At 38.6% G+C, this 14274-nt stretch overlaps 1 protein-coding gene across 3 annotated transcripts in view; it reads right to left on the reverse strand.

The window, feature by feature from the left end:
- Aff2 (ALF transcription elongation factor 2) overlaps positions 1-14274 on the reverse strand; it is a 478328-nt gene that overhangs the window by 13904 nt on the left and 450150 nt on the right. For all 3 annotated transcript variants that reach the window (XM_074064173.1, XM_074064171.1, XM_074064172.1), the window contains 6 exons: positions 13637-13932; positions 13022-13085; positions 9266-9402; positions 4358-4429; positions 3924-4017; positions 1566-1618 (listed from right to left, as the gene is read on the reverse strand). In XM_074064173.1, the coding sequence (XP_073920274.1) occupies positions 1566-1618; positions 3924-4017; positions 4358-4429; positions 9266-9402; positions 13022-13085; positions 13637-13932 (716 nt within the window). The remainder of the gene's footprint in view (positions 1-1565; positions 1619-3923; positions 4018-4357; positions 4430-9265; positions 9403-13021; positions 13086-13636; positions 13933-14274) is intronic.

Genomic DNA, 14274 nt, shown 5'->3' on the forward strand with positions numbered 1-14274 from the left:
AGGGAGTGTTCTTTCTTCAGACAGAAGCTGCTTGGAAATAATTTTATGGGGCTTTTAATGTAACTTCAGAAGCTTAGGATGTGTTTGAGTTCTTTCGTTTCAGAATTAAAAAAATTTTTCCCAGTGATCCTTTAATAGCTGCTTACCTGACCTTGCCCTTAGTTCATTCTGTGTTCAGACAGAATGAGCCTTTCTCCGGGCTTTTCAATGGTTATATTTATTTTCTGGACTTCCAGAGAGAAGCGTTTTTTCCTTTTGTTCATCAATATAAGAGTAAGACCTAATTCAACAATTTAAACAGTGCTTCCTTTCAATACAGTAATTGAGTTAATGTATAGTTTTTAATGGATCTGTTCCCTCATGCTGAATGTTTTTATGATCTCAAAGTAGAGTTCACTGTCTCACTGCATTTGGAGTATGCTTTGTAGATATTTATAAAGTGGCAGTGGAAACTATTTTACTCTTGAAGAAAGTGTTTTGATCAGAGATGCAAGAATTTTGAGCTGATGAAAATTTGAAAAAGCAGCCTGGAGTCATAAAACAGGCTCTTTGTGAACTTATATTGTCTATAAACATCTAATTTCTCTTCTCACTACTGGTGGGAAATGGGCTTGGAGGTTTTGGTATCAGAGGTGATATGAATGTTCAGGCAAGTTAGCCAAGGCATGGCAAGTTTGTGATGGAGACACTAATGGGATCCAAAATTGCCCTCTGTAGCAACATTTCTTCAGTGGGTCTCAGAAGGCATCTTTATTTTTATTATTTTAGCAAGGGTTTATTTTTGCAAAACAGGATAAAGTAGAGAGAAATGGGGGGGGGTGTGAGAGAGAAGAAGAAACATTTCCTGTTCCCCATGCAGGAAATGGGAGCAAAGACTCAAGCCCCTTCATTTTAGAGGTAGTAAAACAAACCTGGAGAAAAAGAGCCCACTTATCTTATCCTGTGGGCTAAGGGCAACCTCAGGTCCAGATTAATGATTTCCTCCTGGTCCACTGCAGTGTTGTGAAGCCTAGTCAAGGCCCCCAGCAGTCTGTGGGCCTGGGTGAGTTCACGGAGTCTTGGATTGGCATACATGCTTTTATTTTTTAGGTCAGGGTATTTTAGTATTAATATAAAAATCACCATGAAGGCTCAGATAATTGACTGACTAAGTGTATTCAAATTTTCACCTCTATTATGCCTTTGGTTTTATTAAACATCACTTACCATACATATATCAATGAATATTTCATTGGCCTTTCATTACTGAGTGAATCATTGACAAATCACTGCAGTGGAATTAACTTTACCCTGCCTCCCTGAAATGACATGGTGCTTGCCATCTCATTAGCAGATATTTTTATGGCCATAATTTGGTTTAAAGATCAAATAGTGAAAGAATGTGGAGCCACATCTGTTTAAATTTTTCTATCTTGCCATCAGCTGAAACCTGCCTAGAATTCTGTGTGCACAGAAATGACTATAGTTTTGGATTTGATCTTCACTCCCAAATTGTCAATGTAAAATATCTGTGGCCTATTCAATCACTCATTTTTATGAAAAAACAATTTTTATAAAATACTTACTTTCCATTGCCTACCCATGGAGATGGTATCTGAGCGACTTTTGAAGCATTTTGCTAAAAGAAAGAGAGAGAGGGAAATAAGGACATCTATTTTGTGTTTTATTAATTCAGAAACAGATGGAAGTGTGATTTAGAGTACATTAATATTGATTGCGGCATTTTGGGATGTAGAGCTGGGATGTATGTGCACGTCAGCACACCACGACGCACACTCGATGAAAATAGCTGGTTAGGATAATTAGTGGGCTCCAATCAGGACCATGAAAGTCACTTGATGAAAGATCTTATATACTAAAAGGCCCAGTGAAATCAGACTCGGTTCTCCAAGAAGTGGTTTAATTATGCTCATCTGAAATTTATTCTGCAAAACAAGCTCTTCAAAGTACAAGTAAGCTTTTCACCTTTAGCTCCAGTTTGTTGCAAACTTTTCCCCTGGGATACAGGTAAAGCTGTAATTTCTAATATCCCAGGAATTTGTCAGACCAAGGAATGTTTTTTATTTTTTTTTGCCTGTGTGTTTGTTTGTTTTCAGTAATCATCTTGATTTGCTATCTTTACATGCAACTTTCATGGCAAATGATCTTCCCTGTTTAGCAATGCATCTGGTCCAGGGCTGAACCACAATGGAAGATGGAATGCTAAACATCCTTTCATTCCTCTGATGGAACTGGGCTAGTTTAAAGAATTGGCTTCCTGTATTTTCATGGCCACACCCCTGTGAATCATAGAGAAAGCTGACATTCAGCATTACCAGTAAAGGACACGGATCAGGTTCAGCCTTGCCAGGCTGGAGTTCAAGCAGCACAGATGGTCAGGACACCTGTGGCATTGAGCCTGAGTCAGGTTTTTTTGGCAGTTATGGCCCAGCTGATGCTCTTTTACTTCCTTTTGGCCTCCAGTCTGGCCCCCTTTGCGAAAGGGATGTTAGAGGGAGACTCAGCACTTTCATGGGGACCAATAAGAATGCAATGCTTTTCTGGAGTCATGGAAACCCAGACCTAATGTGCATTCTGCAGACTCAATTTTTAACCTTTAAGAAACTCAACACACTCACAGATGAATGAGTTATTTAGCATCCGTGTGGTATTGTCCTGAAAGCTACCCAGTACATGCCACTGGTCACAGATACTCGATGCAAAACAAGCAACTTCAGTATCACATGGGATCTTGTTAGAAACGGACATTCTCAGGCTCTGCCTAGATCACATACTGTGGAGATGGGACACAGCCTTTTGGTTTCACAGGTCTTCTAAGAGATTCTGATGCCCAGTGAAGTGCAAGAAGCATCTTTCTACAGCATAGATTGAGAGGGTAGATATATGAAAGGATTGGGAGTGCTATTGCATGTGACTCCCTTTCATACCATATCAGTACAAGCTTTATGGCATCATGCCCATACCACATAACAGCTGGAGATATTGCTCTTTTTTCCAGCTGGGTCACAGTGTTGTTATACAGTTGTGCATTACTACCATCTGGATATTTGATATAAGGTCATAAGTTGATTCATTTCAAACAACTGTTTTGGCACAACTTAGCCAAGAAGTCTTATGCATTATCTTTTGTGATAAGGCCAACAGAAGGGAACAGTGTAACCTCCCAACTCTAAATTATGGCTAGTGCTGGCATGAAGAAGCAGGATTGGAAAGTAGTGGCCAAGCCTAGCTACAGGCTCCTGCTTGCAATTTTTATCTGGGCTCATTCCCAAATATTGGCATTTCAGATGAGATCAGGGTGGTATGGCTGTGGACAATATTGGCATGTCATTGTGTCTTTTTATTTTTATTTTTGCTTATCAATTAAAAATGCCAGCTTTCTATATGATGGCTTTATTTTTCTGTCTATTTGTTTGTTTTGGCAACTGAGGCAATTGATTGTCTGAAATTATAGCTGCTGAACTCTGAGACTCTCCACAGCCAAAAGACTTTTAGGGATGTAAATGTCTACTTTGAGTCACAGCGGCCACAGTGACTTCTCTCATTGCTGAAGAATTCCTGAGCCACCTCTTATTTAACAAGAGATTAGTCAATACCTACAGCCACAAGTTGCGCCCACCTTATAGGCAGGGAGAAGGAAACACCCCTCTGACTACAGAAGCTGCCAAAGACATACGGTTAGTCCACTAAATGGTCAGGAATTGCACTACTGTACCTTTTCACCTTGGAATCAAGTCAGATGCAAGCTCTCTGCTGAGCCCCAAAGAAGGAATGGAAGGGCCATGGCTAGTAAGGATGAGAGATGTTATGCCTTTGGCAACAACAATGTTATCATGGTCTTTTGACATTTGATAACATGCCTGCCATATTTCATTAGGGACTTTATCATGCTGTACCTATAAATTATACAAAATAATGATTACCTTAAAGTATTCCATCAGTGATCTGGAATACTTCATAGCATGGTCCTTCTTCAGTTTAAACATTCTCAAGTACAGAAGTGATAAACACCGGTAGCTGTGGTGATAAGGAGAGGATTATGTTAACGTAGTACCTAATGAGACCCATAAGCAATAAAAATACTAATTCATATTTTGCAGTTACTTGCCTATGTTTAGATTGAGTAACATAAGTAAATAAAGAAAAATTCTAAAAAGGAAGAGGAAGTATTAAAATACTCATTTTGATTAGGAGAGTAAGTGTTCAGTCAGTGACTGAAAAAAATCCATTAGTTAACCTTTATCAGTTCAATGGAAAACAAGAATAATGATCTGGCATAAGCAGTTTAAATTGATCTGGAGTTTTCACATCCTTCTGTGGGATTTTAGCTGTTTCCTTGTAGCCTCCATGTACTCACCATAATACTGCTAGCTTTTTGTCTCCATCTGAAGCCAAGGGACTTGCAAAGTTCTTCAGCCTCATTGCATACCTTTGAAGAGAAAAGAAAAACTCAAGTGGAATCTGGGTTAACCTTCACGAATTCCCAAGTAGATGCTGTTCTGATGGTGTGAGTGAGTTAGTCCCACTTTTGCTTAAAGCAGGAAGACTGACTGGTGCTTTCGTGAAAACATGTACAAGTGATGATCAACACAGCATAACAGGACTGATGGAACATCTAGAATTGAGCTCTGAAGAAGCCAGCTGAATCATGAGCTCATTTCCTAGAACAATGTGTTGGGGAATTTATGTGAGTGTGTGTGTGAATCTGTGTGTGTGTGCGCAAATGCAGGCAAAATGTAGTTTCTAAGAACACTCTAGCTGAGCAACATTAGTTTTCAATGAGAGGTGGACAAAAATGTCAGCCTTAGTTCATTTTATGATAGATGAGATTTAATAATAATAATAATAATAATAATAATAATAAAATAATACAGCTGGCCTGGCAGTGGGAGACCTCAATCACCAAGTTAGGAGATCTTTTCTAATGGCTCAGGTTTTGAATATATTCTTATAGAAAGTGGTTGTGTTATTTTTTTGTTTGTGTTCTTTGAAGAAAGATTGATTTCACAGCATTTGAAGGTCTAAACATCCTTAATTTATGGTTCTTGTATATTTTGTCTTTCCATTCTCTTTAATTGTTACTGTTCCATACTGGGGTGATAAAAGTTTGAATAGTTCCCATTTTTTTTCCATTCTAGGTGAGTACATTCCATTCTGGGCATTTAGACTCTTGAAAATCAATTCATTGCATAAAATTCTTGTCTGAGCTTTAATGCATCTTCACAGGTACTTGTGATAGAATAAGTAATGGAGTTCATTGTGGCAGAAGACAGTTTGAAGAGCTGAAGAGCATATACAGGCAGCCTGGGCCAGTTCTCATTTACAAGAAAGCAATGGGAGAGTCTGCACTGCTGCTGTGCTTGCCTGCCAAATACCTTTCTTTTTCCTTCCTTCCTTCCCTTCCCTTCCCCTCCCCTCCCCTCTCCTCCCCTCCCTTCCCCTTCCTTCCTTCCTTCCTTCCTTCCTTCCTTCCTTCCTTCCTTCCTTCCTTCCTTCCTTCCTTCCTTCCTTCTCTCTCTCTCTCTCTGTCTTTTGTGGTACTGGAATCTGAACTCAGAGCCTTGCACTTGCTAGGCAAACTCTCAGCCACTTGAGCCTTCTTTGCTTTAGGTTATGCTTTAGACAGGGTTTCACTTTTTCCCTGGGATGGCGTGGGACCGCTGTCCTCCTACCTATGCCTCCCTTGCAGCTGGGATTAAGGAATGAAGCTTATTTGTTGAGATGGGGGTCTCATGAACTTTTTGCCCAGGCTGACCTCAAACTGTGATCCTCCCCATCTCTACCTCCTGAGTAGTTGAGATAACAGGTATGCACCACTGCACCTGGCCTTCAAGGCTTCATTTTCAATAGCTTCCTCAGAGCACAGAGGACATCAGGCTTACCCTCCTACCAGAGACTTGGGGCCTCCTTAGCATTCTATCCACCCTGCTCTCTCAGTTACTGCTCCAGTTTTGTTGAGTGAATGTTTTCCAATGAAGGGATTTGCAGACTTGATGTGGGTGTTTTCTATTGTTGCAATATTAAGCAAAAGGATTTTTATTATATAATCTAACTTTCTTTTCCATTGCATCCCTGAAATGTCAACCTCTTGTGATGTCCCTTGTTTTCACAGATACATTTCTATTACATATTCTCAAGGCTCAGGGCAACTATAATTACTTGAATGAAGAAAATGGTGCTCACCCTCTGTAGCTGGCATACTGTCAGAGAGGGGGAAATAAAAATCTCTTTAACATAACATTGCACTACTAACACTATGTTCATATAATACTTACCCTCTAACTGCAACCACATTTGAAGTGGCTTGATGGTAGTGTTTCAATTGTTTAAATGGACCAGAAGAACTGATTTGCTTTAATTCATTTTATTCCCAACTGAAATTACTCTCATTGAAAAATCACACAAACATGCAGTTTACAGAAAATATAAAATATAAAAATACACAGAAGACACACAAACAAATACACGTAAAGCTGTTAACATTTGGAAAAAAAACTGGTGACATCTGAATGAAGTCCATGGATTATGTCAATGTCAATGTCTTGGCTGTGTTACTACACCATAGTTATGCAGGATGTTATCATTGTGGGAAATTGGGTGAAGGTGGTACACAGGAACTTTCTGTATTAGTGCCTACAACTGCACATGAATCTACAATTACTTCAAAATAAAGTTTAAAAATATCAACTTTAAAGTGAATGGCAACAAATTATCTATTGACTTTTATCAGGATCTATTGAACTATATGTCCGTGAGGAGTAAAATACCATATAATGAAAAACAAATCATGCTTATAATAAAAGAACTATTTTGTAAATAATTAAGGAAAAGAAATATTTTCTACGGAAATAAATATTACTTAATAATTCACTTTACACTTTCACTACAAAATGAAAATTGGTATTTTGCTCTTATTTTTTAAGATGACATGTGCTTTCCTTAGTAAATTTAATTAAGAGACTGGGGGCATGGCTCAAGTGGTAGAGCACCTGCCTAGCAAGCCTGAGGCCCTGAGTTCAAATGCCAGTACTCTCCAAAAAATCAAGAAAAAACTTAATAAGAAAAAATATACACAGAGAGGGAAAACACCCATAATCTTCCCCCATTACAGCTGTGATCTCAGTTTCTTTCCAATTTGATCCAGATGCATATACTTTAACATACTCATAACTGTAGTGTGCATATAATTCTGCAACTTGATTTTACTTTTTATTTTACAGTGCTTGGATCAAGCCCAGGGTCTCCCACATGCTAGACAAGTGTCTACCACTGAGCTATACCCTATGCCTTGATTTTACTTTAACATCATCTTATAAACATTTTAATGTAGCTGGTTTAGTCTTCATCATTATTGTATTTCAGTTGCAAAGTATTGTCGAGTATTCTATGATGTGATTGATTCATCTATCATTGGTTATTTGGTTTGCTTCTAATTGTGTGCCATTCTATGCAATGCCAAACTGAACACTATGCAGATAACTAATGCTTTACTATTGCAATTCTTTTCTTCAATAGAGGAAATTCAAACATGCAGAAGTTGAAGTACTAGGTCCCACATAACTAGCTTGTTATGTGGCTTTTATTACACAATGCCAAATTGCCCTCAATTTCCAATGATCAATTTCTATTCCTGTCAGCAGTGTAGGAGGAGCCTAGTTTACTACCATTTTTCTTTTTGCTAATGTGACATATTAACATCGTTACATTTTCTTGTTAATGTAACATATGCCTTATTTATTTTGCATTTTTAATGAGTGGAGAAAATGAATTTTTTCCATATTTGTTCACTGTTTCCCCTCAATTTTTAATCACTATAATTTTTGTCAGCATGCTCATCTTATGCAATTTTGAAAATTGCATTTATCCTTGAGTAGACACTAGGAAATCAACTTCCCCTTGAAAGCTACAAAATGGTGGTAGTGGTGGCAGCTTCCACCTTGCAGCAAGTAAGCGGAAAAGAAATACTTTCCACTATTCTCTATGTCTCCAAGCAGCATCAAGAAAGATGACTGGCTCAAACAATGTATACACATGTGAATAAATGAATAAAAAATTTTAAAAAATAAAGTGAACAAAAATTTTTAAAAAGAGAGAGAAGATAACCACCTGACCAGGCAGGCAAGGATGAGGCTCTAATTAAACTTCAGATTTTTGAAATGGTTCTCTTCCTTATATTTTTGGAGTACTTTCTTGGGAAAATGTGCATGGTTAATCTTCCTAAAGTCTGTCTGAAGTCTTAGGTACAAATACACTCAGATTTCTAACAGTTTATGCAGATACAGACATGGTAATAAAAAACAAACCTGGCATTATTAATTAATTGAGATAGATGGGACAGGACATAGGGCCTATTGAGTAAAGAACTCACTTAATCAAAAGTGGTTGTTTAGGGTTTGGAGATATATCTGAGTGGTAGAGCACTTGGTTGGCAAGCACAAGGCCCTGGGTTTGATTCCTAGTGCCAAAATAAGTGATTATTTAGTCCATCCAGTGAACGATGGTGTTTCTCGCTATTCCAGGATGGATTAAATTCTTTTATTAATATTTTCAAATCACTGAAAAACATCAGAGTGGAGATTTCTTCTTCTCCTACTCCATCTTTCTCTTCTTTTAGGATTTTTTTTTAATTTCCCACAAATTCTACTACACAAAGACCAATAGACTAGAAAAATTCATTTAAAACATAAATAAAACCAGTAACATGTACAGTTAATATACCCTCTTCTATTCTCATTCTCTCTCCTTTACCCCACTCCCCACCACCACCCTGTTAATTTTCTTATTCCAGATACATGGAAATTCTACTACATACCTGCAGCCTTAAACGACAACTTTAAGCTGGAATGATGTCCCTTCCCTTCCTAATAACTAAGATAGAAATTCTTAGGAAACATGGCTTGTAATAGAACTACTGAGAGCACCACTTTGTTTTGAATAATAAAACTACCTTTGAAAATACAAGTTAATATCAAATAGCAAAATAATTATATTTTACTTAACCTGCTACATTTCCATTTTAATTTTATGAATATTGCAAATTATAAGACTTACATTATAACCTCTGAAGGGATAATTTATAAAACAGTGTCCATGAATTGTAAATTTTCCAAGGCATTAATAAAATGGCAAGAACTAATTATGATGACTTCTAAGAAGATGTCTCAGACACAACATTAATATGAGGAAATGACATTTAAAAAAACATAGCAGCTTTTAATTCTGGCTGCAGTGAGCTTAGAGAGATGACTGTAGAAGGACCATTCACCTGAGGAGCTCCACAGTCTCGGAATACATGGTGTACGGGGACTTTGCTTCCAGGGGGTCACGTTCCATGGCATTGCCACATTCGGTGAAGGAGAGGGCAGCATCGGCATAATTCACAGCTTTGCCAAATTTCTCAAACTGAAACAGGAAGATGACTTGTCAGCATGATGCTCTCTTTTCTCCTTTATATGAATGCATGGCTCAAAACTGAGGGTAATTTGGTCCCTACCCCAGGGAATATTTGTCAAAATGTCTGGAGATACTTTAGATTGTCACCACTGGGGAGAGGGGGCACCCACTAGGAAGAGGCCAGAGAAACTGGTAAGAATTCTGCAATGCACAGAACAGCCCTTGCCATAGAGAATTAGTTGGTCCAGATGCCAAAGGTGCCCTGGCTAAGAAGCCCTGATATGGAGAGAGGACCATTCATGCATTGGTACCAATGATAAAGGAGCTGATTTAAGATTCTATTGTCATGACACAGAGGCTGACCAGAAGAGGAAAATGCAGCAGAGGAACCACATTTGAGTTTTTAGCATTGCTGTTGCTATTATCACCCTCTTCTTGGTAATCCAGATTCCAAATCAGAGCCTTGACTAGTTTCTAATCACTTAATTTACTAAACTGACAAGTCATTGAAATGTTCTTCCCACAGTGCTTGCAACTAAGCTCTTTTTTTGATAAGGCTCGTGAACAACAAATATACCCAGTCCTTCCTTTAGAACTCTTCATGAGCACACAAACCCTATCCCCAGGTGGAGAGTAACAGATGGATGCTAGTGTCATGAAAAATGTGAAGCTGGAGTATGACTATTGACAATAACCACATCACTTTCATGTAAATGATGGGTTGAAATAGTGTGTCAAAAAGCCAAAAAATATAGCACTACTAAATATTTTACTTTAGTAAAATTTTATTGCAAAAGGTTTTAGCCTTGATAATGGTCATGATTAAACTGACTTAGACATACTGATTTCTTTTTTATGTGTAATGAATATTATATATGACACTTTTATAGTGAGTATTTTACAACAGGATTTAACATTTTCAGTTTTTGATAGCTGGATGTAAGAATTCCACTAATGGTATTTTATGTGAAAAACCAATATAAAGTAGATTTAGCTATTTTAATTGTCTTGTATACCTTTTATAAAAATATTTTGTATGCATTTGTTAAATTTTCAATTCTTAAAATGGCAGAATAACTGTCTTTAGAAAAGGATTAAGTACAACTATAAAATGATTAGTTACAGTTTCCACAAAATCTCTTATTTTAAATGGCTCTCTTTCCAATAAGTGTTCTTCAGCTTTTATATACTGAAGGAATTCTGTAGTTTCCTTCTGGTAAGCTATTGTGGAGAAATATTGTTCTCAACCAAATTCATCATGATTTTATGAATATCTATGTATGTGGATGCAAACTAGTTCCTTTCTCTCTTGTCTTGCAAGATAATTTCCTTAGCTCTCCAGGCTCCAACTGGCTCTCAGCTTTGGAAAAAGTAAGTTTTCATTCACTCTTGGTTTTTGCCTGACCTCTTAGCTAGAGGGTTCCTTAGGAATCATCTAATCTCAACCTCTCTTTATCCAAAAGGAGGAGAATCAGAATTCCACAGGGAAAATTCATAGCCATAGTGCCAATAAATGGCTAAATCACACCGTGTTTCTGGACCTTAGCTTTCCCATCCAAAAATTAAAGTGTTTGAACTATAAAGATGCTTCAAACATGAATATAGGTATAAGCTGAGGAAAAAATATTCCTCTTACTATCTTTTTTCCTATTATCATCAGCCCCAAAATAGATTTTAAGGGTATTTTTCATATAGTCCCAATGAAATTTAATACCAAAAATATGCTGATAATTTCTCTCTCTCCATCTCTTTCCCTTCCTCCCTCTCTCTTTCAGTACTAGGGTTGGAACTCATGGCTTCACTTGCTAGGCAGGGACTCTACAGCTTGAGGCATGCCTCCAGCCCCTTTTTTCTCTGTCTGTTTTGTATATAAAGCCTCACTTTTTGCCCAAGTCAGCCTGGACCATCATCCTCCTATTTGAGGCTCCCCGTTAGAGTTGGGATGACAGGTGCGTGCCACCATGCTCAGAATTTTCCCTTGAAATAGGGTCTCACTTTTTTTCAGCCAGGGTGGTCTGGAACCATGATCTTCATGGTTTCAGCCTCCCAAGTAGCTAGGATTACAGTCATGAGCCACTATCACCTGGCTCTCTGATTATCTCTTTATGTACTGTGACTCTTTGAAGGGACACAGATCATTGTAATATTTGGGATTTTTCCATCCTATCCCAAGAACCAATTTTTCCCCCATGTGGATAGTATCTTCACAATTGAGAGTGATATTAATTCTTAATCATATCCATGCATCTTTGTGGCTCTGACTTTTCTCAGTTCTTCAAACGTTTCACCTACATGGTCTCATATACACATCATTGACTTCATCTGCTCATATAACAGCTCCTGTGCCCCACTTTTTTCACCGAGAGTGCTCCATAGCACTTCTGAAGTACTAGGGAACTCAGAACATTTGGAGAAATTTGGCATTTCAGTCAGCAACTTCCACCTAGTGCCTTTCAATTCTCTTGAAACCCACTCAGTGGTCACAGGCACCATATGCTTGGTGTCACCAGTGGAGCTGGACCCCAGCCTGCCTTGTCATTTTTGTCTGTAGGAGCAACAGAAAATTGTTTCCAGAGGACATAAAAGCTAGCTACAGACAATAGCTAAGCAATTTGGACCACAGGGGGAAATGACAGAAAGTAGAGAAGTGGAAGATATGGGAAGTTGATTTTGGCCACATTCTAGCTATAGTGTAAAGCCTGTAATGGTATTCTATCACAGCCTTCCCAGTGCCAAACACAGATAAGACCTGGTTATACACAATGCAGTGATGGAGGATTCTATTTTTCTCCCATGGGGTTAAATGGATACCTCTAATTGTTATGGGATGTAGTCAGTTGTGAGGAGCTTGACCATAGGGACTTCTGGACAGTGGTTTTCAAATGGCCATATTTGGGGGTCACTTGAAGACCTTTGGTAACCATGTCAATGTCTTAGTTCCAGAAATTCTGATATCATTGGTCTGGACTATAGCTTGAACTTAAGGGATCATAGCACGTGGTTGGGACCCACTGTTAGGATGACCAATTAGGTCAAATAACTTAATATGTTGAGTTCATCATTGATCTAGGTGGCCAAAACCTTTGGAGGCAGCTGGGGAAAATGTCTTAGGAAATTAAGATGACAGTATTTCCTTTCTCTGCTCAGGATCCAAGCTTGTCTGTGTGTCTCACTCTGGGAACATGTAATTAAATGTAGCAAGAGCCTGAGTTTTTCTATAGATCCAAGTTTCCTAAGAACAATTAGGCAGCTCTCAACACCTTCTACCTATCCATACCAGTTTTGAATTACTGGACCCAATGGGAGCTCCTAATCCTCTCCAGGGTCATCTCAAACTCACTTAAAAGATAATGACAATGGTATATGTGACTGAGCTTTTGAAGCCGGGGCAGGGGTAGAAATAGTGGGAAATGAGTAATGACAGAAGAGCCCAGCTCAAAGTATTTTGGGAATTTTATTACTAAGGAATTAACTTGCTCTAATAGACCTATGGCAGAGCAGCAATACATTTCAAAGAAGGTTTGACTGCAGAACTGAAAGTTTGATTCATTTGTAAAGTGCCTTGTTTGTGTTCTTTCAAAGCATTATACCTTAGTGGGAGCAAAGTAATGAGAGGAAGGAAACCTACCAGTGCATCAGCTTTGTGCTTCAACTTCTTAGCTTCTTGCATGTAATAATCAGCATTGTGAACCCTAAACAAACAAAACAAGCTCTTTCACAAACCAGTGGTTCATCTTTCCATTAACAGACTGAATAGTTGCAAACATTTGACTATAAATGCATTCCTATACAATGCTTTGAAAAAGCAGACTAGTGCTGTCATTTATATCATAACCTACCTTGAAATAATATTATAAATGCAATTTCAAGTGCATAATAGTACATTAGAATAAATAATCACACCCTCCAACTCCAGTCATTACAGTTGTACAAACAGATCACACAAAACTTAGCTATAAATATCTGAGGATATTGATAAGATGACAAAAAATAACTGAGGAGGTATCATCTGCCTTGGGAAACTAAGAAAAGCACCATGGTTAAAATGGACCCAAGATATTTTTTGCTGAAAACAGAGATGAGTGTGTGTGTGGGGGGGAGGGTGACATACTTTTAAGGTTATAGGAGCTGATGTTAAGGTCTTATGTGGGGTGACACATGCATGGCACTAGAAAAGCCATACTGCCCCCACCCCCAATCACCACTTCCAGTCTGTGTCCATAATAATCTGGGGACAACATACGAGTCATCAAAAGTGAGCTTGGGTCTCCGGACATTAGTGCTGCTGCTGGACAGAAGGGGCAGGGCCGCCCAGGACGTCATCTCCAGGTGACTGCTATCCATAAGGCCAGTAGTGATAGTAGAGGTGATGGTGGAAATAGTAGTAGTGGTGGTTGTGGTAGTGGACGTGGCAGTGGTGGTGGCAGTAGCTGTGACAGTGGCAGTGACAATGGCAGTAGCAGTGACAGTGGCAGTGGCAATAGCAGTGTTGGTGACAGTAACGGTGGCAGAGGCAGCCTTTTTTGGAGTGTCTCCCTCCTGGGAAAAAGGAGGACAAATAGCTTCCATTAGGTCCAGCTGTTTAGATCATTTCTTCAGAAATGCTTTGAATGTCAAGCACAGTAGGAAACAAGGCAAGAAAAAAGAAAACAATACACACAGCTTGAGGATAAATAGGTAACCCAGGTATATTTCATGAATGCTGTGAATTACCAGCTTTTGTTCTGTGATAACACCAAACACCAAGCTAGTCAGGTGTTATGATTAGAGATCCATCATTGTATAAAGTCAGGCAGGGCAAAGGTCTAAATCTAGATGGAAATGTGAGGTGGGAAGGGAAGGAATATTACAGACAGGAGGACAGAGGGAGAAAGGACAGGA

This window comes from Castor canadensis, chromosome X, assembly GCF_047511655.1.
Source record: "Castor canadensis chromosome X, mCasCan1.hap1v2, whole genome shotgun sequence".
In the NCBI taxonomy this organism is placed as follows: Eukaryota; Metazoa; Chordata; class Mammalia; order Rodentia; family Castoridae; genus Castor; species Castor canadensis.